This window comes from Maniola hyperantus, chromosome 6 (genome assembly GCF_902806685.2).
Source record: "Maniola hyperantus chromosome 6, iAphHyp1.2, whole genome shotgun sequence".
Classification (NCBI taxonomy): domain Eukaryota; kingdom Metazoa; phylum Arthropoda; class Insecta; order Lepidoptera; family Nymphalidae; genus Maniola; species Maniola hyperantus.
The window spans coordinates 12,226,674-12,253,842 of NC_048541.1; the positions used below are offsets into that span (position 1 = coordinate 12,226,674).

General features: G+C 38.5%; 3 protein-coding genes across 4 annotated transcripts; 2 read left to right on the plus strand and 1 right to left on the minus strand.

Moving 5' to 3' along the window:
• Positions 1–2,506: 2,506 nt before the first annotated feature.
• Positions 2,507–8,611, plus strand: Sap30 (SIN3-associated polypeptide 30). Its single transcript, XM_034969143.2, has 3 exons — positions 2,507–3,262; positions 3,381–3,599; positions 4,103–8,611. The coding sequence occupies exons 1-3, from the start codon at positions 3,068–3,070 to the stop codon at positions 4,229–4,231; spliced, it is 543 nt and encodes a 180-aa protein (XP_034825034.1). The 5' UTR covers positions 2,507–3,067; the 3' UTR covers positions 4,232–8,611.
• Rrp45 (exosome complex component Rrp45) lies at positions 8,427–15,599 on the minus strand. Its single transcript, XM_034969124.2, has 7 exons — positions 15,437–15,599; positions 15,266–15,360; positions 14,564–14,786; positions 13,415–13,635; positions 12,320–12,568; positions 10,230–10,417; positions 8,427–9,408 (listed from the first exon to the last, which is right to left on the minus strand). Exons 1-7 carry the CDS (start codon positions 15,500–15,502, stop codon positions 9,311–9,313), a joined length of 1,140 nt encoding a protein of 379 aa, XP_034825015.1. The 5' UTR covers positions 15,503–15,599; the 3' UTR covers positions 8,427–9,310.
• A 2,903-nt stretch (positions 15,600–18,502) lies between these two features.
• Positions 18,503–27,166, plus strand: Ir76b (Ionotropic receptor 76b). Of its 2 annotated transcripts, XM_034969104.2 has the most exons (9): positions 18,503–18,632; positions 19,551–19,630; positions 20,027–20,215; positions 20,981–21,144; positions 21,866–22,035; positions 23,434–23,627; positions 24,253–24,545; positions 25,267–25,450; positions 26,192–27,166. In XM_034969104.2, the coding sequence occupies exons 1-9, from the start codon at positions 18,560–18,562 to the stop codon at positions 26,468–26,470; spliced, it is 1,626 nt and encodes a 541-aa protein (XP_034824995.1). In that variant the 5' UTR covers positions 18,503–18,559; the 3' UTR covers positions 26,471–27,166. The 2 variants fall into 2 exon arrangements, with proteins under 2 accessions (XP_034824995.1, XP_069355215.1); XM_069499114.1 differs by lacking the exon at positions 20,027–20,215.
• Positions 27,167–27,169: the final 3 nt, after the last annotated feature.

Below are 27,169 nucleotides of genomic sequence, written 5' to 3' on the forward strand. Positions count from 1 at the left end.
ATAAAAAAAACTATGATGGTTAGAGCACTGGTTTTATTTTTCCTGTAAAATATACATAAACTTCTTTTGACCATAACGATTTTTCTATTGGTGAACTTTGGAGATTAAGGTAAGAACGGTATTTTTTTCGAAGTTTTGAACGATAAATCAAAAACTATTATGCATAAAAATAAATAAAATCTGTATATAGGTACATGATTATTATCAAAACAGACAGAGCGTCTTTGTTCAGATATAAATACCGCCATATGTCCTGTCATACTTACCTGTCATACTTTTCCGATCAACTACCCTCTATGTTTAATACGATTTCAAATGGCATAACTAGCGTAATGATATTATATTCAAGGGAGTATAATGTATACTAGATAAAGTGCGATAAAGTTTTACGTACATGATAAGTGGTGGCGCTGTGGTCTTATAGGTGGGAGTTCCAGGATTCAATACTCAACATGGCCAATTTGGAAACGTATAACTTCTTAACTGGCTCAGGTCTGGTCTACTGGGAAGCTTCTGCTGTGGCTACCAGCCTATGTACCATGTATAAACCATGTACCTATCACCAAGTCATTTAGCGTTCCAGTAAATACGATACGAGGTATAGATATATGTATAACAACTTCCATCCGATTGACGACGGCAATATCTTCATCAATCATCACCACTTAGTGAGAAAGCAGTCAAGAGCTGACTTGTCACAGAATAAATAAATAAAAACAATCTCTTATTTCTATCTCTCCCTTTATACACTGTAGTCTTTTGTTCTATCTTTCACCACAATAACCACTATCATGAGTGCTTTTTATGGAGCAGACCAAGGCAAGGAATTAAATTCAGGGAGGGGGGAGGTTATTAGGGCCAAATTTTAACCAAACCCTTTCATAAAAGAGAAAAACTTTTGGCCTGGCTACGGGGTTCTTACCTCCCACTTTTTTGTGAGTAAAATTTTGCCTTTCAATTTGACCAAAATGGTTAATGTAAAAAATGTAAAAAATGCGCTTACGTTACCAAACAGTAACGTAAGCGCATGTACCTACCTACCTACATTTTATAATTTCTTGGACTATGGGGGAGGATTGAGCCCCCAACTACACATTTGCTTGCGTTTGGCCATGAAGTAAAATATTCCACGTAAGAATATTTTTCTTTAAAAATATAAGTAGACTAAAAGTAGTCTAAGTATATATACAATATACATATAAGAGGAAATGACTGACTGATCTATCAACGCACACTGCACAGCTCAAACTACTGGAAGGATCGGGCTGAAATTTGGCATGACGTAAGAAAGAAATATCCTCCTCCTCCTCCTCCTCTAATTCCTATAAGAAAGGATTTTTAAAAATTCAACCCCTAAGGTGGTAAAATGGGGATTTCAAATTTGTATAGTCCACGCGGACGAAGTCGCGGGAATAAGCGAGTAAGTAAAAATATTATATTAATAGAAATATGTGCCTAGATAAAGATAGGTAGGTACATATATCCTGGATGAATATGCTTATTTATACCGTAGAATTACCGCATAACAGTTATGTAGGTAAGTATTCCTAAATAAAAATGTAGGTATGATAAATTACAGAAAATAATAAACTTAATAAACTTGATCCGTTACAAATTACAATTTTATTAAAAAACTTTTTGAATACTTACTAAAAATCTTAGTCTTATTGAATAATTTTTTAAAATTGTTTTGTATTCAGTGAAAGTTAAAAATGCATAATATGTACATATTATATAGAATTTAAAATAATATTTGGATAACGACGGTAACAAAATTTACCAAATGACCAAATATTTAGTATCTACTTTAATAAAATATTGATCTATAATCAATTTTTTTAGGTAAGTAGGTACCTACTTTCGTTAAAAGTCACATTAAACTTACGAGGAATAAAAATTAAAGAAGCACATCCCTATTGGTTTTGATTTAAAATACAAAATTAATTATTGAATTCGACAAAACAGTATCTACTTATTTAAAATTACATAAAAGTACTTATTCCTATGTGTGATTAGGTTCATTTCGTAGTAAGCTGAAAATATCACTCAAATGAGTCTAATGTCTATGATAATAAGACCTATAGCTACTTACCTTCTACAGCTGTACCAGTGTTGTGAAGTGTCACTTCGTATTCGGCAGCCATTTGCTTACAAAATTAGAATGATAAAACTATTTATTAAAGCGCTAAAAATAAACTAATAGAATCGCACAACATCATAATTTTTTCCATACGGAATTGTGATTTAGACCAAAATTACACTGCCTAATAAAACAAATAATATAAAACTCACCGAGTATGATGTATTTATTACAAACGAGCACACGATTTCAGCGCTTATTATGTAGGAAACTTCGTGTTTGTTCGCGCTAATAAATAGCGACGGGCTATCTCAATGGGAAAATGTTTTGATTGGTCTAATTTAAATTGCGCGCCATACGGCGACCAATCAGTAATTTTGCTTGGGCTTTATTTTTTGTTTATAGTTACCTATATCTATCTTGCCATACGATTATAGCATCTTCGTGCACACATTTGAAAACTGTTTTCATTTTCACAAAGAATTTTATGTTGGCATTGGTGTTTTTGAATGTGTGAGAAATGCTATTGCTATTGCGTTTGTAAAGGTGACGGGACGTCTGTCGTCTTCTTGAATGGCGATCTGTGGCAAAATTATATTGTATTTTTGTGATTAAGTGGCATAATAAGAACAGCTGGTATATGAAAATATTGGAGAGGAAAGACTTTTGTGCGATTCAATTAAAATAACTTCAAGAAGCGTCGCGTAAATCACGAATTCTATCATAAGCTTCTTTAATGAAGTCGTGAACAATTGCATTATTCGTGTAAAAGTGCAGTGATTGGAAAAACGCTATTGTGGTAAATCGAATGCGGTTTATTGTTGCGGTAACCGGGTGCTTTTGATATGATATTAATTGACTGTTTTGCCGAAATGGTCAGTGTTTTCACTTATCATAACCTCAACGCTGAGGCTTGAATACGTCAGACTATTTTGCATCGCCCAGTGCGAGGCCTTGCGTAAAACTTAAGTAATTTATCTGTTATATATGATTCAACGCGAGTATCCAATGAACAACGGGTTTAGCACGGGAGAAGAAGATTCTAGAGGTAACTCAGATCAAATATGTTGCCTTGTGGATGACAACGAGCGATGCAGGCGACCTGCTGGTAACGCATCATACAGCAAGCGCATACAGAAAACTGTGGCGCAGAGGAGGCTCAAACTTAACATAGATCCTCAGGTATGTATAATTAATATTCACACTTAATTTCATTGATTAATTAATTCATTCAAACACAGATATACTACTTTTAAGATAAAGACGAAAAAACTAAAGTTCCATATTATTTTTCTTTAAGGCTAGGCACACATACATCTGCGATTATCACAAAACAATGATACAATGTGCGAGGACAAAGCAAAGGAGGCCTAAAGACTCGGAGGATGACAGCAATGAGGCAGAGATGGACACTCCTGACGTAGACTGGTTTCAATTGCAAGTCAATACTCTAAGGAGGTATAAAAAACACTACAAAGTGCCTACTAGGCAAGGACTGAATAAAGCACAACTTGCTGAAGTAAGTATTTCAATTTTTCTTTCATGTAATGAACAGATAGTTGCAGAATATGGCTAATATTTAAAAGAAAGCGCTCTCTATTTCAAATTTCAAGGCTAAGGTTCCCATTTATTAAGCTTATGATAAACTAACATTGCTACAATTCACAATTGAAATAATATAAAAAATCTATTTAATTTATTATCTACATAGAAATCTCTAAAATGAAAATCTGTCCATAATGTAAACATTGTTTTGCCTTCAAAACCAAATTCTTAGTTTACTCTCTCTTTATAACAAAACTATAAGACAGCTGTTAATTCCTTGAAATTTGTTACAAGGTCTTTTGAAGAAAAAAAAACACTTTCCATACAAACAAAAAAATTCTGACCGCTAGAATTTTTCTAAATTTAAGTTTGTAGTCAAAATATTTATTGTAATCAGTACATTGACCCCCATTCCCACCAACCTTGTATAGGCAGTGTTATGTTACTTACTTCAATTTTATTTATTTTCTATTACAGGTGATACAGAAGCATTTCAAATCCTTGCCTGTCAATGAAAAAGAGATTATGGCTTACTTTATTTATATGGTGAAAACTAATGGCAATAAATTAGACCAGAAAAACGGCATCAATTCAGACTCAGTGTAGTGTTATGTATATTTAATTTATGAAATGTAGTTTTAATGTAAAATGTAATAAGATGATTTCTCTTCCTAAATTTACAATCAACATTCGAGAGATTGTCTTCTGCTTATTTTTTTATAAAGTAGATCTCTAAACTATATTATGCCTTTTTTCTTTATTTTTTCTAGATAATTGCCAGATTTTACATTACAGAAGACATGAATATATACATATTATTACTTTAATGCATGTTTTGGTGACTTAGCATGAATCACATCACATTTAGTTCAGTGTATTGATGAATTGTGATATTCATCTAAGTAGATTTTATGGATGATGGATTGTGAGCTATGAAAATAATAGTTATTTGTTATGCAAGGCTGCAAAGTTGTTATTTGTCGCGTTTTTGTATTGAATTGGGATGAAAGTCAATGTTGGGTGCAAATTCTTTTAATAGAAATAAAAAGTTAGGTACACTATCCATAAACCACAGCTCGTCATGTTCGAATTTTGAATTACTTTTTACACAGATTTCAAAAGTTAAAAATTGTTTCCCAGCTAGTGAGTTGAAATAGTACATGAGACCGGGAAGTGAGCGTTTTCTGGTCGAGTGAGAGTTAGACGGCCGAGACTAACACTAGGATGTCTATAACACTAGGCTTTATGCTTGACTGATCTCATTAAGTACCTAAGTTTTAAGATGGAACATGCTTAATTAGGAATGGATTTTGTCAATTTTACAGTTCCATGCCCCTTTTCAGTTTCTATTTTGTATTATTATGTAAAGCTAACTTAGCTCTGGTAAAATTCTTCACATCTCTGATCGAGATGCTGCTGTAATAAAATGGTTAAAAAATAAGCAAAAGACAATCTCAGCTTTTACAGTTTATGATTTTGTAAAATGATCAATACCTATAAAGTAAATTAAATATAAGGGTAAGCCTGCACTGCGAAATTTTATCGCGCGATTTTTCTGTGAAATTTATGAAGAAACCGGTCAAGTGCGAGTTGGACCTCGCTAATTAATAACTATGAACATCATATTTTAGGTGTATGAAAACAAATATTTTCCGAGATAGAACATCGCAATAAACCGTGAAAGAAAACCCCAAAAACTGTTTGTTGTTTTACAAACTATTTTATAAATAATTGTTTTCAGTATACAATATATAACCGACATTTCATACTCCTAGCTAGTTAAGTTTTTGAGATAGCCCCCCTCACAAAAACGGTCTAAAACTGCCAACTTTGGTAATCCCTCATTTCCTTATTTTTTTTAAGATGAAAAAAATAAAAAAAATCATTCGTTATTTACTCAATGAGCTGTAAACAATGATACCCCGCATGGTAGGGTAAGAAAAAAATTATTTTTTTCCAGGTCCTTTTTCATATAATTGGTAATTCATTGAATTTCTATTTCAATATTTGGTATTGGGTCGACGTTCTACACCAAACACCATTTGAGGTTTGTAACTCATTTTGTCTATGAGCTGTAACACGCGGACAGGCAGCCAGCAGAGTGATATTAGGGCTTGGTTTTTAACCTTTGGGTATGGGAAAACAATTAAGCCTCAATAGCTCAACGGGTATAGGAGTGGACTGAAAACCGAAAGGTCGACGGTTCAAACCCCGCTCGTTGCACTATTGTCGTACCTACTCCTAGCACAAGCTTGACGCTTAGTTGGAGAGGAAAGGGGAATATTAGTCATTTAACATGGCTAATATTCTTTCTAAAAAAAAACCGGCCAAGTGCGAGTCAGGCTCGCGCAACGAGGGTTCCGTACTACAGTCGTATTTTTTCGTCATTTTGCAGAATAATTCAAAAACTTTGATACATAAAAATAAATAAAAATCTGTTTTAGAATGCACAGGTGAAGACCTTTCATATGATAAACCACTTGATATATTTATCTTACTTAGAAAATTGAAAATACTAATTATTAATTCATGACCACAATTTAATTTTTTTTGTGTGATGTAACCACAAATTCACGGTTTTCAGATTTTTCCCCAAATGTCAGCTATAAGATCTACCTACCTGCCAAATTTCATGATTCTAGGTCAACGGGAAGTACCCTGTAGGTTTCTTGACAGACAGACAGACAACAAAGTGATCCTATAAGGGTTCCGTTTTTCCTTTTGAGGTACGGAACCCTAAAAATGATTCCATACAATCGTCATTGATATAAATTTTGTGGCAAAAAGTCACGTGATAAAATCATGAAACACAGTGCAAGTTTAACCTAATTGATTATATTGTATTGTCGAATTACTTTTGTATATATTGGCTGACAATTTGATTATTAAGTGCATAATTTTCAGCTATTCCTTGTGATTTATAGAAAATAAGATAATTATATAAGATTTGCTCTAAAAGGATTAAGACATGGCTCCCATACATCATCACTCATCGGGGATAATTGTGGCTAATTCCGTTGTACACAATCTCTAAACTAAACTAAAATAGCACGTCTAAATATATTGCCATCCCTTTCATAATGTTGCTTGTGGAAAAGGATAGCACTAGATTTAGACCTGTTGATTTAGTTTAGTTTAGAGATTGTGTATAAGAGAATCGGCCCCAATGTCCAACTAAATGATGCCGGCGACTTCGTCCGCGTGGATTTAGGTTTTAAAAATCCCGTGGGATCTCTTTGATTTTCCGGAATAAAAAGTAGCATATGTCCTTCCCCGGGATGCAAGCTATATCTGTACCTGTGTAAATTTCGTCAAAATCGGTTGAACGGATGGGCCGTGAAAGGCTAGCAGACAGACAGACACAATTTGGCATCCATACTAATATTATAAATGCGAAAGTGTGTCTGTCTGCTAGCTTTTCACGGCCCAACCGTTCAACCGATTTTGATGAAATTTGGTACAGAGTTAGGTTATATCCCGGAAAATTAAAGAGTTCCCACGGTATTTTAAAAGACGTAAGTCCACGCGGACGAAGTCGCGGGCATCATCTAGTTTATAATATTAGTATGGATTTGAATGATGGCTTGAGGCTTGATTCAATTGGCAGTTTGTCCAATGTAATCTCTACTATCCACAACAGTGACCACAAAACAAGTACCTAGTCCAATCTGCAGTTGCAACATGACAGTCTGCACAGGTACAGCCAAGGATAAGTCATCCTATGATTTGTTTTAATGCAATGCACAGTTGTAAAGTGGTGAGGAAACCTGCATGCCAGGTCCAATTCACATATTGCCAGCATGATGGACTTGACTGAGAGGAGACCTGTAGGTCGATTTCGTAAAACCTGCATCAATCATTATTACAATCGCAATCGTTGTTGAAATTGGCTGAATTTATGGTATTCTTGTTGCAACAATACATTGTAGCTAATAGTAAGCAGGCATCAACCAATCAGAGATGATTGCGATCGTGACATTGTAGCTGTCATTCTACCGTAATCGACAGCCTGCTGCGCGATTTCATTGTTGCAACAAAAATCGCACAAATTCAGCCAATCAGAACAATTGAGATTGTAATAATGATTGATGCAGGTTTCCCGCAATCGAAGTGCAGGTCCAATTCACATTTGGCCAGAAAGACTGGAGGAGACCTGTGCTCAGAAGTTGGCCAGCAATGAGTTGATCATGATGATGATGATGGCAATCATGTTTGGACTTCTTGTTTTTCGATCATTGACTAACTGTGCTCGGCGCAATCTACTATACTACTATAGATATGTGAATGATGGGAACGGTGGACCTTTGGAACATGCTATTTTATGCTCCTTGATGTATGTTACTTTCTTGTATCGTCCGCGACAGGTTGAGATGGCAATCGGTATATGAGGCGAGGGGACGCCCCGTTCACCCGCGCTCGCCAGCACCGGCGGGGTGAATACATATCTCGCAACAGGCTTGCGACAGGCGTAAATCTCGCGATCATTGCTGTCAAAACAGCGGCTAGACAGAGACAGCCACAAAGCAAAATAAGAGAAACAGCAAATGAACTGTCGCATTGCCACTGTTGTCGCGTTGCTGTCGCTACTGCAACGTTTTACGTAATCACCCCGCGGGGAAGAGCGGGGGGTTCCCTTCCCGATCGCCATTTCAACCTGTTGTGTACTGTATATTTGTCCTTTGGAGCAGTGTAGATACCCAGAGCACAGTTCACAATTTTTGTGTTTGATATATTATATCATAAATTCTATGTGAACTCTATATTATATTATGTAATAATATAGAAATAACGAAATCGTCTCAATGAATTATCCACTATTTATTTCTCATGTAGTTAGACAATGCTCTATGTACATAATATACATTTTCAGCATCAGATGTTATGATTGTTTATTGACAAGGGAAATGCAATGCTAATTAATATTTAAGAGAGATTTAATAGCATTAAAGTATAAAATGTAACTTTTATTACATTTTATTTAACAAACTTGTGTCTAATTTTGAACAACACACCCCAGGAGAGGACAGTGCGCTTTCCGTCAAAATTTTGACATTTCACATGGCCAACCATGTACAGTACCCGGCTGAAAGTAATGTTCATCGACCTTTAGAAGGAGATAGCAAATTTGTAGAGCACTGTGTCTGTCGTTGAGACCGACCAAACGTCATATAGGTATGAGTGACAGAGAACGCTCTACAAAGCCGGAATGTCATTCTAAAGGCCGATGTACATTACTTTCGGCCGCGTACTGTACTGACAAAGTTAACGCGCCGGACACATTTCACGCTGTTCAACCCATTTTCAAATTAAATTTTAGTATTTAGCGTACACTTAAGGTCTAAACGCTCTTACACTGCGCGACACGACGCGGCGCGTCGCGACGCTTTTCCATACAAACTCATACCAACGCGAACGCAGCGTATGTACGTTTGAACCATTATTCTTGAGAGCACACTATACTCAACACAAGTCAGGTTGGACTGCAAGTCATTAAATTGTAAGTTATATTAAGTCATTAAATTTGTCGTCACTTTGATCCATCACTACACAACGCGAAGACAAAATATTCCCGCGAACTTTTATGGCGCCTTCATGCATTTTTCAGACCAATATGGTCTAGCACTTTGGCAGAGGACTGAGGAGAATGTTGCATATAGGATCTTCCCCGATGATGGATGCTTTGAATTACTTTGAGTTTTCGTCAGAGTCTGATGATATATCTATCCATGTTGAGGCACCCTCCTTTGCCTTTATCTCAGCTGTTTGAGGAAGGGATGGTACAACTGTAAAATAAAAAGTTGCCTTGAATGTGACATCTACTGACATAATATTATAATGCATAAATTTTGAGAACGCATTCGCCATATTTACTCTATGTATCAACTGTCAACTAAGAACGTACTTTTGACATGACAGTTGACACAGATATGGCGAGTCCGTTCTCAAAATGTATTTGTAGGTATATTTTTCGTGTTGACACGACGAAGTTACCGCCGCACTCAAAGTCGCTAATCGTTACTTAAGATTGAGTTAAAACGAGACAGATTTATGTGAGATAGCTCTGTCTCGTTTAACTCAATCTTAGGGCGGTTTCAGACTAGCTTTTTATACGCGCGTATAAGCTCGTTTTTGGAAGCGCATGTAGGCGCGCAAAGGCGCGCCTTTTGGCACACGCTCAAAGCTCGTATAAGCGCGAGCCGCGAGACACCTCCCCGCGCGCCACCACCGGTTTGAGCGAACACGCCGAAATATGCCCGTATACGCGAGTCCGGTTTTTGAAGCGCGTAATGTAGCGCGTATGCTGAAACGACCGTATACGCGCACAAAAATACGCTAATCTGAAGCCGCCCTTAAGTAACGATTAAGCGACTCTGAATACGGCTGTTAGAGCTATAACGTCATGAGAACACAATTTTTTAACAGTGACACCACAAGGAAGCCTTGGAAAGCAAGAGTAACCAAGAGGCTCTGGTCTAACTACACGCGATGAGAATAGCACGGCAGGTCACATTGAATGTGTGAGTCAGCGACACAATTCATCAGCCACTAGAATTTATATAAAGAGATAAAGTTTGTAAAGCAGCATTTAAAAAAAATGTATTACCATCATATTTGCTGGGCTCAGGCTTAGTATCTTGTCCATCATCCGACATGTCTGATAAATCTGAATCTACCTCCATCTTCGCGCTGATGCTATAGTTCTTGAGACGGATGCTAAGGTCTCTCATACTCAGCGACTGTACATGGTCGGTCGTTATTATGTCGGCAAAGTTTATTTTGGTCCTTTTTTGTCTGAAAAAGAATTTAGAGTGAGTATGTAAATCTGAGCAAATACCATGTTTAACTCTCGCCCATCCTAAAATCGTAAAATCTCAAAAAAATCTGACCGACTTAAGTCCCTCCCTACCTAATAACTGGATGATGCACGCGATTTCTTACGCGTGTATTTAGATTTTTTAAAGATTCCATAAGAACGCTTTTATTTTCCGGGGTAAAAGTATCCATCACCACCAGAAGGCAAGCTATCTCTGTACCAAATCAATGATGCCCGCAACTTCATCCACGTGGAGTTAGGTTTCTGAATCCCGTGGGAACTGTTTAATTTTCCGGGACAAAAAGTATGAAATACCCTTCTCCAGGGGGCAAGTTATTTCGTAAAAATCGGCTTGACGAGTGGGCCGTGAAGACCGTGAAGCAGACAGATAGACACTTTCGCATTTATAATAATAATTAGTATGGAATATGGATTAACCAGGCCGGAACCCATCGGCGAGCAAATTGTTGGACTGTTGGTACATCTGTTGATGCTCATAGAATAGTTAGTCAAGAACTTTTTGTTTTAATATTAAGTATCAATGATGCAGAATTTAGGTTATTAGGCTAAGGACATCGACCTTTGCCAAGGTCGTAGAATCTAGATTGTCACGTGGCGTAAACAGCCAAACAAACCAGAACACTGGTGACATTGCTACTGGACATACTTTCACTATATCCGACTACGCCTATGAAGGTTTGTGATTTTAACAGTTTTTATGTGTGTTGTGTATGTTCATTCGTTTGCTTGTTACTCCCAAAACTATTTAATGAGTGAGGTATCGTTTACTTCATCTAACGTTCTGCTTGTCATTTGGCTTAATATGACGTCATGAAAAACCTAAACATGGCCAACATGAATAAGATAAAAATAAAAATGAGACAAAATAATCTTCCATCTATACCTGCCTTCCTACATACAAAACTTTATTCGCGTATTCCTTGAGTAGGTACCCTCTAAGGAAGGTTTTGAAAAATTGCGGATCTTTCAAAAACGTAAATCGCGCGGATCTACGAAGTCGCGGGAATTATCTAGTATGTTATATATTGAGTTAGGTATCAAAGGATTAGGGTAGGGGGTAAGTATATTACTTTATGTAAGTACATGAAAATTATCGTGAGAATTTCACTTTTGAACTCGACAGATAGTTTTTTTTACATTAACTTAACATAGTATACTGTATCTGTATACAAACACCAGCCATATTTGGTGCAGCAGTTAACTGGTCCAACCTTCACATTGTAATGACTACAAACTAGGCCCATGTGACCTACATTGAGACATTTAGTATTGGTGTTAAATACATATTGGATGTAATGATTATAATTGACCACAGATCATTAGCATGTTATTGAAATAATATCTTGTATTTTTAACCGACTTCAAAAAAGCGGTTATGTATTCGACGCGTATGTATGTATAGTTAGCGATAGGTTGACATGGCAATCGGGGTGGGGACGCCCCGCACAGCAACTGCGCTAAACTGGTGCGGGATAGCGCGGGCGCTGTGCGGGTGTCTGGGGCGCCCGCCCTCCACGACTTACCTCATACCCCGATTGCTATTTCGACCTATCGCGAACTATATCTATATTATGTTGGAGATTCAATGTCATTGATTATTTTTTTCACTAGTAATATAATAATAATATAGTGTCACTAATATTTTTGATAAAATATGTACACTGATTTCTTTAAATTGAAAAAAAATTTTTACTCTAGAGGAAGTTTGCAAGATGGTCCCATTTTTTTTTTTATCTAACGCCTTAATCCTGATGCTGCAGGATCGCTGCCCGCCTGCCGTCAGAGCAAAAGAGAACCGTACTTTTCTATTCATTTCTATATCGGTTTGCTGTATACACTTCATTCCGCCTGGACCTTACCTCAGATTGTCGTCGCTTATGATTTCCTTCTTAACCAGATCAACCACATTTTTGCACGTCTCTGCCGCACTTTGTATGGCTCTATGGACAATATTTGTGTTGTAAATAGCAGCTCCAGTAAGGTTTAGTAAACATAACTCTTTGTACTGGTTCATGCCGACCACTAAAAGACCTCCGCTGGTGTCGCCATCCTCTGTGGCACTTGTACATACTCCTTCCTCTATATGGCTTGGATCTGATACTAGTATACTGAAAACGTAAAATTATTACATAACATATACTGTGATTTAAAGGTATGCGTTCAACTCATCAATATATTAATTAGTAAGATCAATTATTGTACAATTTCTACCATATTATAGTGAATATGTCTAAATTCAGTGACGTGCAGCTCATAGAGGCATAAAAGCACTGCTTACCTAAGAAATAGTTACCCTAGTTGAAATAGCTTAATGCTCAAAGTGGGTACCTTCCTAACTACTGCTTACCCTGGCTTTGAACCCTGTGCACGCCACTGTGTCTAATCCCCAGTGGTTACATCACAAAAAAATGTGACTGGTTCATGAACAAATAATTACTAGGTATTTTCAATTTTGAAAGTAAGATAACTATACCAAGTGGGGTATCATATGAAAGGGCTTTACAAACTAAACTTACATTCTAAAATTTTTATGCATAAAAGTTTTTGATTTCTCGTGCAAAATGTCGAAAAAATACAACTGCAGTATGGAACCCTCAGTGCGTGAGTCTGACTCGCACTTGGCCGGTTTTTCTTTTACAGTGAAATTGTTTTTAATAACCATCACTATGGAACCCTACCTTATGCATGTTCTGACACAGACTTGACCAGTATTTTTATATTATACTATCTTATTACTGCAACTTCATCCGCGACCGCATGGACTGCATAAATTACAAACCCCTATTTTACACCTTTAGCTTTACGTCATAATAGCTATCGCCTATCTGCATGCCGATTTTCAGCCTGATCCATCCAGTAGTTTGAGCTGTGCGTTGATAGATCAGTCAGTCAGTCAGTTTTTTCTTTTATATTATATACATAGTTTAAAGCATCATTTGTCTATAAATACCTACTTATTTTTAAATATAGCAAATGTCAAACACACTGGATAGTGATATAAAACGGTTGGTATGGGATCCTTCTCAGCCAATGTGTGTATGATGATATTATCACCACTTCTAGTCACATCTGGTCGCTTGAAATGTGCTAAGGACGCCAATGTGGCAATGCTGGAGCATTCTATTAAGTTGCCATCGTGATTCAAAATCTTTATGTCAACTCTTAATGACCACACCTAGAATAAGAAAGAATTTAAAATTAAATGAGTGCTAATGCATACAGTGTGGATAATTCCGTTGAACACAATCTCTAAACTAATCTAAAATGGCTCGTCTAAATCTATTGCTAGCCCTTTCACAATGTTGCTCGTGGAAAAGGATAACACTAGATTAATAAATATCTCAGTAAAGGAATTATTTCTTGCAGCTTAAAAATTAGCGATAAGGCCGCCTTTTGTATCTTCCTTCTGTCTGTGTTTTTTATTTTTTAATGTAATCCTCCTTGTGGTTGTGCAAATAAAGTGTATTTATTATTATTATTATAAATTATTTGCTCTCACGCCCGTGTACAAAATAGATACATATAAAAGCCAAAAGAGTTATAATATACTTACATACATAAAAATAAATAAACCTACATAAACATTACATAATAATAATAATAATAATAAAATCATTTATATTACCAGATACAAAATCATATTTTTGTTAGTATTGACACGTAGGTACCTTAAAACTAATTATTATAAAATTCTTACTAAAACAATACTGTACATACATACATATTTGTACCGGGCGGAGGATTACACCCCGGCAGGGGAGAACCGCCGGGAGTCAGAGCGACAGGTGAAGTACTTGGCGGACTATCCTAGCCGATTCCAGCAAGACCGCTTTTTGCAGCCTTGTACAAAGTTGGCTGCAGGCTCCCACTAGGTGGAAGACAACGTTGCAAGGTGCCGCTGGATGAAACATTGCAGGATTGCAAGTGTGTAAGACCCTTCAAGGAACCTATGTTCAGCAGTAGTCAACATTGAAAGTTTAAAGGTTGACTGAGAGATTAAAGCAGTGGATTGATTAACCTTACTTTTTCTGCTGATACACTAATTATTCAGCTGTATTAGATTAAGAGAAGAAATCAATAAATGGAACAAAAATCTTAACTACCTTTTCTTCCACTACAATACACAAGGATTCAAGATCAATACACTTTGAATCCTTGTAGCATTTCTCAAGCAGCCTATTTAAATACACTGTGAGATCAGTTTGGCGGTTGGCCTCAAACTGCGGTGCAGCCATGGGACTGATTTCCACATTGATGTACAAAATACCCTCATTTGGCCTTATTTGTTTTGGTTGGACAACCTCACATGATACTTGTGCTAATACCCTGTAAAAATAAGGTAAGTAAGGAATCAATATTTAGAGTAAGAACTTAAAATCTTTAACTAATAATAACCAAGACCTTACAACCAAGATTTACTAAGTTTGATCCTTGGGTGGTTCATTTTGACATTCACATCTGTCAAAATCAATTATAGTAACATTGAAGGGGCCAATTAAGTATTTGGATTAAATTAATTAATTTACAACAACATGTGGGTAAAGACTGACAGTTATAACACAGTATTAAACACTGTTATAACATATAACAGTGTTTAATACAGGCCACACAGCTACTAATAGGTAGACTGTTCAGTTTTATATGTGAGAACTGAAGTTGAACTGACAATAATTGACTAAAAAGTATTCAAATTTTCGACGTGATTGAAGAACAAACAAACACATTTTTGCATTTATAATAAGGGTACTGATTACTTATCAGCGATCGATACATTTTTAGGAGAACAAAAAATAAACAAATCTTACTTTGTTTCCCCTATAGAAACAATACAGCTACCGTATTCGGAACCAAATTTAATATCTAGCTTTCGACTTTCATTGTAACTTCTGCCATCTAATCGCTGAAAATAAATTAAAGACTTAATAAAATTAACAGAATTTAAATAAAAAGTGTTTTACATCTTTAACTGAACTTACATGGCCTTCCGAAATAATTTTTTGCACAAATGATTTTTCGCAATTCGACAGAAATACTTCCCTCATTTTAAAATAATACACTTTTTATTTCTAAAATTATTTAATTATTAATAAGCGCGTTTTTCAGTTTTGAGGTTACAAAATTGTTATTGAAATGGACAAGAATTTATTGTGATTGTCACTTGTCATTTTTTAACTGGTTTACGGCTCTGGGTTCTAGCCCTTTTGAGCCTCGTCACTTATCAAATAGAGATATAACCTCAGACTATTCCATATGGAATGGTCTATTCTCTATAGCAGCCACCCTATTGCAACCAAAGGCAGCCACAAAATTAGTTTAACATACCTGAAATAACCTATTTTAGAACAGAAATGAAAATAAAGGAATTCCAAGTTATCAAATTAAGTTATTCCAGGTATTTTATATTGGGGTACCCGGGGTACCCTTCCAGTGTGCCTAGTGTTACGAGTCCCTTTCGGATAAGTTCGGAGGGGAAGAGCAGCGCTTGGGCCGGTGTACCCCGATAACATGGTTAACAATTTCTCTTCATGCGATAGTTGGACACGGCTAATTGACCTGGCAGGGAGGGGCCGGTGTTGTCCGCGCGTCTGCCAATGGGGCATAGCCCCAGGAGGTGGCGGGCTCATACATGGATACTCATGCCGGAACACGATTGACAGTCCAGGTATGAGACTGGGCGGAGAAGTGGAAGGCAAATCGATCTGCTCTTGTCAGGTTCAAGCGGGCTGGTTGGTTACCGGACGGAGGATGTGGCTGTGGTGGGTGGTTGGTGCTGAGTGTTTCATGACCGATCAATCACTGGCAGCCAGTTACTAACCGCTGCCTTACCGGTTTCTCGCCTGTCCAGTTTAGTGACGGGCGAGGACGAAATTGAGGATGGGAAACGTGGAGTGGGAATTGCCCCATTGTGTTGGTTGGCGTGCTGTGGTTCCGGCATGCCTCTTCTAACAGTGTTAAGTCGCGCGTTGCCAGCTCTACTTTTGTTTGTTTGACTCTAGAGCAAAGTTCAAAAAAATCATACTAATAAGAATTAGTAGCTAACTAACTAACTACCTACCTACTTCCTAACTTAACAATCCATAACAAAAGTTACTTCCATTCCATGGATCATACAATTCTTGACAAATTATCCAGATTCAACAGGGATTACATTAGACGGATCTAGCTCAATTAAGTAGGTAGGTACCTACCTACCCTTTACTTTTAAAATAGGTAGGTACCTAAAGTGATTGTTATTCTTGGTAATGAGACCTTGAAAACTAGCGCGCACATGGGATAGCTATAGGAGTAGTGATAACAATTTACATAACCTTTTTGCCTTTACTTACCCCTATTAAGGCAACATTGAAGTCTATTTAAATAACAAGTTAATGTGGACATACCACTTACCAGTGATTTATAATAAAGATTTCATCAAAAACATAACATGAAAAAAATATCCAAATCCCGCAACGCAGTTTTTCTACAGCAAGAAGTTTTTAAATCTAACGTAAAACCAAGTCGGTTATAATTTATTCAGTATGATAGGTAGGTAATACTTACTGTTATTAGGGAAGCATGGAGCACACATCCAACAAAGTGTTAGGTAAATCATTAGTTAACTAGTAACGTACTTCTAAAACTTAAAAGTGACCGTATAGTACCTACTGGACCGTATAGGCTGAGTTTGTTGTGGGCTCAGACCTGCGCGTTTGGAACCCTCGTAGCTTTAGTTTTAAGTTTGCGTAAAAATTATCACCACTATTATTATCATCATTTTACAAATGCAACAACCGACTATCAAAAAATGTTATTTATTACCTATTTTGAATAAACTTTTTTGACTTTGACTTTAAGTAATCTGTTTGCAATTTGCATCCACTGCCAGGCCTTCCCAAGAGCGCGCCACCACACACGGAGCTTCCTCATCCACTGACTTCCCGCTAAGTACCTAATACCTATACTTTCTGTTGTCTGTGTAGCGGGTTGGAGGTCGTCCCACACAGCGCTTGCTGGTGCGTGGTCTGTACTGCAGAACACGTCTGCCCTAGCGGGCATCGATAAATTATATATCTGGCTTAGTTGTAGATCTGGAATAACAAATGCAGGCGTAGGTATGAAAGTTTGTATGGAGAAGCGCATACCTAAGCTGAAGTGTAACCTTAAATCAAAATTCAGGCACGTCCACATAATCCTAGCTCGCATATAAAATATCGTGATCGGACAATGTTCAAGGCGCATCCTCGCACCGATTACATCGGGTGACACAACCCTGTGTCACCACCACACCACACCACCGCGATCATTCTCTAAAAAACTCGGACTTCCTGCAAGAGGGAGGTGATATTACACGTAGGTACCGTTCTGACAAAGTCACTGACCACTTGGTCATTTACATTCATCGACGTGGGCTGGAATAAAATAATATATTTATATAGGTATCTAGGTATACCTACCTACCTAGTAGGTACCTATACCTACTTTTTAATTGTTTAGTTAACAATCAATTTCGTCTTATGGTAAGCGATGATGCAGAACTCCACGATGCAGAAATTTTCCAAGGTCCTAAACTACTGTCGATATCGACCGACAATCATTTTTACCTAGCTGATGCCTGCGACTACATCCGCGTTGATTTAGGATTTCAAAACTAAGTATTTGGGAGATAAAAAGTAGCATATGCCACTCTCCAGGTCTTCGACTATATAATATATTATGTAAAAAACACGTCGATCAGTTGCTCCTTTGTGGCGTATGGCGTATTTTATATGGGTAGGTATAGGTATACTTATATGGGTAGTGATATGAAAAATGATAGTATGATGCTTAAAAAATGACTTCTCACGCGCCATTTTAACTTAGGTAGGTACTGTGTCAAATTTCATGTCAAAAGTACGATTTTGGTCCTTATTATAAAGGTTATTACTACTTTTGATATGACAGTTGACCCATAGAGTTAAAATGGCGCGTGACAACTCATTTTGTACCTACGGACTATAGTACCGATGCCTTCTCCCACGCTTGCTTGGTCACTACTCACCACTGAGCATTACTGACCACCATAACGCGATTTACTATTTCAATTCCAACCTTTCAATGGCATATACAACGTCCGCTCGCCTATGACGGGTGTTGAGCTTATATTCTCAACGTTATGCAATGCAAGCTTTTGCGATTATGGCAGTTCACTCGATGGTAAATAACTACTTTAATAACGTTTTATTAAATTAAAAAACTATAAACATATTTTAATGTACATAACGGGTATAGTTAGGTAAGTACATATCACGATTAATTTGAAGTGTGCGTTAAACCACGAAATAAGTAAGCCTAAAATCATTAAACACTGTAAATAGTTAGCAATACTTAATACTTTAGCAAAAATAAATAATTAGAATAATGTAGACCGTACTATACTTAGTAGTTACCTAGCCTATAGGTGCCAAAAAATTATTGTGTTAAGAAGTCGGTTAAAAATAAATACATATAATATTATCGTAGGCCCCGTAGACCGAAGGTACCTACTTACATAATTATACTTACTTTCGTAATTCATCGATGTTGTGAGATCACTAGGAAAATTACATCTTTACGGTTTTTTTAAAATTAAGGTTTTATACCTACCACAAAGTTTGATTGGTTCTTAATTAGAAAAAGTGTCCTTTGATTAATTTCTGCCAAGCAAAGTGCAACTAACTAATAGCAGTAAAACTTTTCAGAAGTCATTTTGCAAGGAATTCCGGAAGTTACTTTCCAAAGGAAAACTAGCAAAAATTGACTTGCTGCGAGAGTTTATACAGTGCTCAGTGCAACTGACTTGCCAGATCTGAATTCTGCATGTTTTATCTAGTTTTATTGCTAGTAGACACTTACCTACATTTTTAATCTACTTATACCTACTTATTTTGTACAAAATGACTCCTCACGCGCCATTTCAACTCTATGGGTCAACTGGCACGTCCAAAATACGGTTCACCGGGTTCACCTTTACAATAAGGACTAAAATCGTACTTTTAATATGATTTTGACACAGTAAGTTAAAATGGCGCGAGAGGAGTTAAATTTTTGGTACCTAAGTAAATTCTGTACTTATCTACTTTTTTTTTGATACAGAGTTAACGGCGCGGCAAAATGAAATTCAGGAATTGAAAAATGCAATCAATGGCAAGCACCTCAAAATAGGGACATACAATGTAAGTCATGCGTACCTTTAGTCCGCGACAGGTTGAGATGCCAATCGAGGTATGAGGTAGGGGGACGGATGCCCTGCACACCCGCATGTCATCCGCGCTCGCCCGCACCGGGTTAGCACGGGGGCTGTGCGGGTGTGCGGGGCGTACGAACCAGTTAGAAACTAGGCGGTTGCTCAAACTGTGGAATCAACTCCCTTCGGCGGTGTTCCAATTAGATTACAACATGGGGTTATTCAAGGGGCGGACCAACAACTTCCTGAAAGGCCGGTAACGCATTGGTGGTTCCTCTGGTACTGCAAAATGTTCATGGGCAGCGGTAATCACTTAACATCAGATGGACCCGCCTGCTCGTTTGCTTGCCATTTTTATTTTAAAAAATCTGAAAATGTTTTCTAGAATTATCCACTAAGTTGGGCGGAAGGGTCTGAAAATGGCACCCTCGACGGTCGCGGTGTGGCGTTTGTCCTCGTCGACATTTTGCGCCAAAAGTTCAACTTTACCTTTGAAGTGGTGGCGCCTGAACGGAACTTCGAGCTGGGAGGGCGCAGGCCTGAGGACTCTTTGATCGGACTTGTTAATAGCAGCGTATGTTACTACGGATCCTTATTACTCACACCTACCTTATACGTAACTAGCTTATGCTTGCGACTTCGTCCGCGTGACCACACAAATTTGAAACCTCTATTTCACACCCTTAGGGGTTGAATTTTCAAACTTAAGATAAACAAATTTCAGAAACCTTCTCAGAGAAATGCTTAAGTGGCGTGATTTTCTGGCGCTTTAGACCTTCTGGAGTTAGGTTTTTCACTTGTATCATGATTATAATTAATTAATTTCAGTTCAAATCTAATCTTTACTTTGCTAAATTATGGGTAAATTGTAGTATGCGACAACCCTCCACCTCCCATGGCCCCACCAACCTCTCGCTTATATGGGCCGAATCGCGGGACGGCGCCCGTTCGGTACTTGCTCTTGGCATTTTCCCGGGGCGCCTTCTTGACTCCCTACAAATTATTTTGTCTCTACCTTGTTCCTTATGCTCACTCTCCCCCCTTGGGGACTAGACTTATGCGACAGGTCGAGATGGCAATCGCGAAGGGAACGCCCAGCCCCCACGCTAATCCAGTACAGACGAGCGCAGGAGTGCGGGGCGTCCCGACCGCCTCATACCCCGATTGCCATCTCAACCTATCGCGTACCTACTTCATTAGTCATTAGTTATACCCGTACAAAATCTACTAACCAGTTGCCACATACAGAATGAGTTGAATTAAATTAAATTATTAACTTGTATAAAAACTATTCAAAATTGCAGAGATTAGTAATACAAGTAGTTTTCCTTGAACACAGAAGGTAGACATGGCGGCGGCGTTCATACCGACCCTCGTGCAATACAACAAGTTTGTGACATTCTCCAACGACCTGGACGAAGGCGTGTGGATGATGATGCTCAAACGACCCAAAGAGTCAGCCGCCGGCTCTGGGCTCTTGGCACCTTTCGCTACCTATGTTTGGTTGGTACCCACGACCTACTTTGGGCCCTCCCACAATACTTGCGGTGCGAAACCACAATATCGCAAGAATGTCGTTGTACCTCAAGCGATTCATATGCATTCCGCGTTGCACGATGAATTTGTCCACAGAATCCGCTCTTGGCCAGCGTGGTAAACGTGCGGATTGGCAGACTCACAGACCCTTGAGAATATTATAAAGAAATCTCAGACACACAGGTTTCCTCATGATATTTTCCTTCACGGTTATACCTAGTGAGTATGAGAAGTACCTATTTGATTGCTCCTAATCCGAAAAGTTGTAGGTACGTATTCTGGGATTGCACCCCCGACCTCCCGCCTAGTAGACCGGCGTCTTAACTACTAGGCTACCACTGCTTTTTCATTTTATCATCATCATGATCAACCCATCACCGGCTCACTACAAAGTACGGGTCTCCTCTCAGATTGAGAAGGGTTTTGGCTATAGTCTAACATGCTGCCCACGTGCATATTGGTAGACTTCACTTCACACACCTTTGAGAACATTATGGAGAACTCTCCAGGCATGCAGATTTCCTCACGATGTTTTCCTTCACCGTTAGCAAGTGATATTTAGTTAATTAAAACGCACATAACTCCGAAAAGTTAGAGGTGCGTGCCCGGGATCGAACCCCCCGACCTCCGATTAGAAGGCGGACGTCCTAACCACTAACTAGGCTATCACAGATTTCATTTTATACAGGTACCTAATCCTAGCGGCAGTACTAATCTACGGGCCCTGCATAACGCTCCTCACATGGATCCGCTCGAAGCTAGTCAAGGAGCACGAGCGGCCCATCTCCCTGTCGCCGAGCGTGTGGTTCGTGTATGGTGCCTTCATCAAACAAGGAACTACACTGGCTCCCGAGGCTAGTATGTATCAAATTACCAGTAGATACCGACCTACAGCTCAGATCAAGGCGGGTGAGGAGACCTGGGTAGTTTAGTCTAAATACCTGTTCACGTCAAATCGCAGGCGCAGTGGCGGGCGCACTCATGAAGTAATAATGTAGGTATAATAATATATTCGGCCATGGCAGCCAGTCTCAATAAAGACTAGCCAACTACGCGGAAGATACCTAAGTGTCTGTGAAAAGTGCAAACACAAGTAGGTATACCTACCTACCTATCCTCTTTCTCATAGTCTGACGGGACGGCAATCAGACGCGACCGAAAAGCGATCAGTCGTAAACGTAGACTGTCACGTACTATAGGTAAGTACATCTAAATATAAAATAGCAAAGGTCAATCTAATCTTGCCTTAAAGTTTGTACCTGAACGAAAGCTTACACGTGTGCTCAAAGCTTTAATCCAGCAGTCAATTCCATCAAAGGGCGATGGTATCGGGCGCTAATGGCGACCAGCGTCATTTATCACCCTCCACTCACACCCCCTAATGTGGACATTCCGTATCTACTAATCAGTATTTGTACTACATGAAAATGATTTTATCGAAACATAGGTAACCATTATGGGTTATTATTTAATGTTACTAAGTAGGTATGAATAATTACTCATTCGTAGGAAATTAATCCATTTTCAAATCACGAAATCGATATCCAGACTGTCACGAAATAACCTTTTTAACCGACTTCATAAATCTACTACAGTTTCGACTCTCTGCAATTATCTGGCTAAGCAGGACACTTTTTCTACATCCAAAACTATAATAGGTAGATTGGGATATCTATAGGCCGTTTCAGACGGCTCGTAAGAAAGCCTGCGGGAGGACAACGATGTAAAAGTCAATGAAAACGTATCCCACAATCTACCCCACGAGCCATCTCAGTCTACTTAGGTACAGTCTTACTTATCTATACGCCCAATCAGTAGGTAGGGATCGTAAGTTTTCAGACCAAAACCTAAACCACTAGACAAGTTTGGAGCTGCCTGATATGGACCAGCTTTTATTTACTATTTATAATTATCATAATGTAATGTACACACTCTCTTTACAAAGAATACACCCTCTCTAGGACCAGCGGTTTAGGCTGTGCGTTGATATATAAGTAAGTCAGTCAGTCAGTTAGTCAGGACTTTGAATTTCATATTTAAAAAAGATTTTTATTCTAGGCTTGATATAGATTCTAATCCCAGTTCCACCCTATATTTTGCCCTAGCGTGTCTACGTCTTTGCACAACTTTTAGTGTACGCAGTAGGTATAGATGCGCTATTGGTTCCCGCCAAGTTTTAAAGATATCTATGCGCTGACAGATTCCCTCGACTTTTTTCAGCTTCTTTTTACTGTACCTACCTATAATATTTTGTAGACACCACCCGGGTCCTCTTCGCAACTTGGTGGCTCTTTGTGATCCTGCTGTCAGCATTCTACACGGCCAATCTGACAGCATTCCTTACTCTCTCAAAGTTTACCCTAGACATCGAGAACCCTGAAGACTTGTACAAGAAAAACTACCGCTGGGTTGCTACTGAAGGTGGAGCCGTGCAGTATGTCATTAAAAATGTAAGATAATATGCTGCTTATACGGTTTTTAATAATTCTCACAGTAGCCGGCAGGAAATATTGTACATCGGCCTTTAGGAAGAGGTTTCAGCTTCGTAAAGCGTTGTTTCTGTCACTCATATCTATGTGACGTTTTGTCGATCTCATCGACAGAGACAACGCCCTACGAAATCTCTTTCTATCGATCGATGTAGGTACCTACAATAGTTCCTGCCGCCCTACTAGGTTATACTTAGGTAATCTACTTCCACAGGATTCTAACTATTATGTAGGTAGGTTATAGGTACCTACATATTTTTAGATTCCACTAAGTAAGTAGGAGTATAGATTCAAACTGGCGAAAGCTTCGATGACGGATTAAACTTTAGATCCATCCCACCAATGGACATCATGGACCAACAACTCCATTAAACATCCACATGGAGTTATACTGAATGCTGAATTGAAATGTATGACTTTTTGATTACTTGGAATATAGGGTTGAAGACAGAATGATTTGAGCTAAGTCGTACCCTGGCCAATATTTTGTTGTCACAGTGATTATTAGTTTATAATATGTAAAGACGGTTGAGGAAGCTTTTACTCACTAGATCCATTTCACTATATTATTTTATCCTTTACGCAGCCCGACGAAGACCTCCACTACCTAAGCCAAATGCTATCAAATGGCCGAGCCCAGTTCCGTTCCCCAGCCGACGACAACGGGTTCCTCCCGATGGTATCCGGCGGAGCAGTGCTGGTGAAGGAGCAGACCAGCATCGATCAGCTCATGTACGCGGACTACCTGCAGAAGGCGCGGGAGGGGGTCGAGGAGACGGAGCGGTGCACATACGTCGTTGCCCCCAACGCCTTCATGAAGAGGCGCCGCGCTTTTGCCTACCCCAAAAACAGCACGCTCAAGATACTGTTTGATACGGTGTAAGTTGTTCCACATCCCGGCACTCTCTTTAGCGGTCCATCGTTCTACTACGAATACCTCATCCTTTTTCTCTACAAATACAAAATGCTTCAGAAGTGACCCCACATTTTTATTCAACTCCGTTCCCCCTTGAAAACCAGAAAAAATATCTACTCATTGGGTAATGGGTTCGTTGTGAGTGTATGTACCTAATTACATTAATTTTAAGAAAGAAATTTAGTAATACCTGAGCATAATTTAGTCATAACTACCTACCTAAATGATGCTATGCGCTATTATATATTCTGTGGCTATACGTACTTATACGAGGGCCGAAGCAAACGACTGCGTCCTGACTCCAGCGACACACGCTGCAATGCAAGCCAAGGCCTTACCCGCTTAGATAGTAGATACCACATAGAGACAGAAATAAGTACCTACATTTCTATCTCTATGGTACCTACTATTGAGCTTTGTATAGTCACATTTATCTCATACAGTATGCATCATCATCATCATAACCAACCCATCGCCAGCTCACTAGAGTACGGATCTCCTCTCAGAATGAGAAAGGGTTTCGCCATAATCAACCAGGCTGGCCAAGGGCAGTTTGGCAGACTTCACACACCTTTGCCTGCTGTGATAGCCTATAGTGGTTAGGACGTCCATAAATGGAATGTCCATGGTGCAAGTGCATAAATGGATGTTTGAATGGTTTCATACAGAATTGTATGGTTGCAGGCTCTCCTACCTAATTCAATCGGGCATAGTAAGATTCCTGGAGCATCACGATCTACCGAGCACGAAGATATGTCCGCTCGACTTGCAGTCCAAAGACAGGCAGCTCCGGAACAGCGATCTCATGATGACCTACCTTATCATGGTGACTGGGTTAGCGGCGGCCATTGCAGTATTTATTGGAGAAGTAAGTAAAACTACTAACTATGACATACCTACAGTTTCACTGTAAAGGAACAGTTGATGAAAAATCAACTAGATACCTTGTTCTGGGAATCGAGCTAACATAGGGATCTCTCTCTTGCACAAATGTATAGAAGTGAAAAGGACGCATAATTATTGTGATTGGTCAGAGGGCGCGACTTCCCCTAAAAATGTAAGGATGCGTTTATATTGCTCAATACGATTTTACAAAACACCTTAAAAATTGCTGGCTTTGGCCCATGCCTTCGTCCGTACGGTATTGAAATAAAACAAAAGTATGGAGCACCAAGCACCGCACGAGAGACAGATCAGATTGACATTTTGGTCGCAACGTGAATGTGCCCTATGTGCATTATCTGTGACCAATGACGTGCAGTCTCTTACTTTCCTGTCAGCTCGTTAAATACTCTAACCGCCGCACCGGAGTTCGACTCTGAAGTCGCTTAATCGTTTTAAGATTGAGTTAAATGAGACAGAGCTATATTTGTCACATAATTAATCTGTCTCGTTTTAACTCAATATTAAGTAACGATTAGCGACTCTGAGTGCGGCGGTAAGGCTCGTTTCGAATTTCGATGAAATAGGGTTGCCGGAGTGACACCGACGCGACGTTGAATTCCTTGATTTTTACGTCAACCGTCACCTTCCGCACCCGGCGCCCTACCTCACGAGCCGTCAGTGAAACGATATAGGTACCTACCTACAGTATTAATTTTTTTTTTAGGTAATCTTTAAACGTTACATAAAGGTCGAGGCAAAACCAGAAGACAAGAGAAAGAAAACCAAAAAGCGTAAGAACAAAAATGTCCAACCAGCGAGTTACGATAGCAGTCGTCCTCCGCCCTATGAATCTTTGTTTGAAAACCCTCGTAACAGATACAAATTCAACGAGGAATCCAAGAAGGAGATTATAAACGGCAGAGAATATTATGTGGTGACTAACGTAACAGGGGACGTACGGCTAATTCCTGTTAGGACGCCATCTGCTTTTCTCTATAGATAAAATGTGACATGTGACATGCATCCATTCACCAGATCATATAACACGTTATAAAACTTTTGTATTGTAATATAACAAAATACTTCAACATTAAACACATCTATTTTATGGTACCTATAACATAATATTGTGTCCACACTAAATAATTGTTATAAAACCATGTTTTATAACATGTTATATTGGAAGCATTTATATACAGACTTATTTAAATAAGTACCTACTAATTCAGTACAAAACTAAGAGGTCTGAGAGTAGTACAGTTCTTTTCCACGGGGACCCGTCAATTTCTAGAGATCGCCTACAACCGTATTAAGTAGGTACCAATGGCTAAATCCGCCAAAACTTATTAGAATTTTAATTTGAATGAAGTTCAACACTTCCAGCTTATAGCGCGCTTTCAATGTCAGTTGACATCAGAGATCGTCGTCAAATGCTTATAAAAATATATTATTATTATAAAGATATATAGATAAGCATGAAAATACCTCTTAGATTTATCTATCAAATTATTATTATTATTATTAAAAAGTAGAAATCTCGATTGTAAATCAGAGAGTTTTTACGAAGTAAACTAGAATTTAATTACATAATTAATAAGTATATTGTTTTTAAATATACCAACGTTCTATTAGTAGAAAAAATGTACCTACCCCTAATGTAAACTAAAATAATCGGAGCTGCTTAATAAATGGTAGTAGAAAA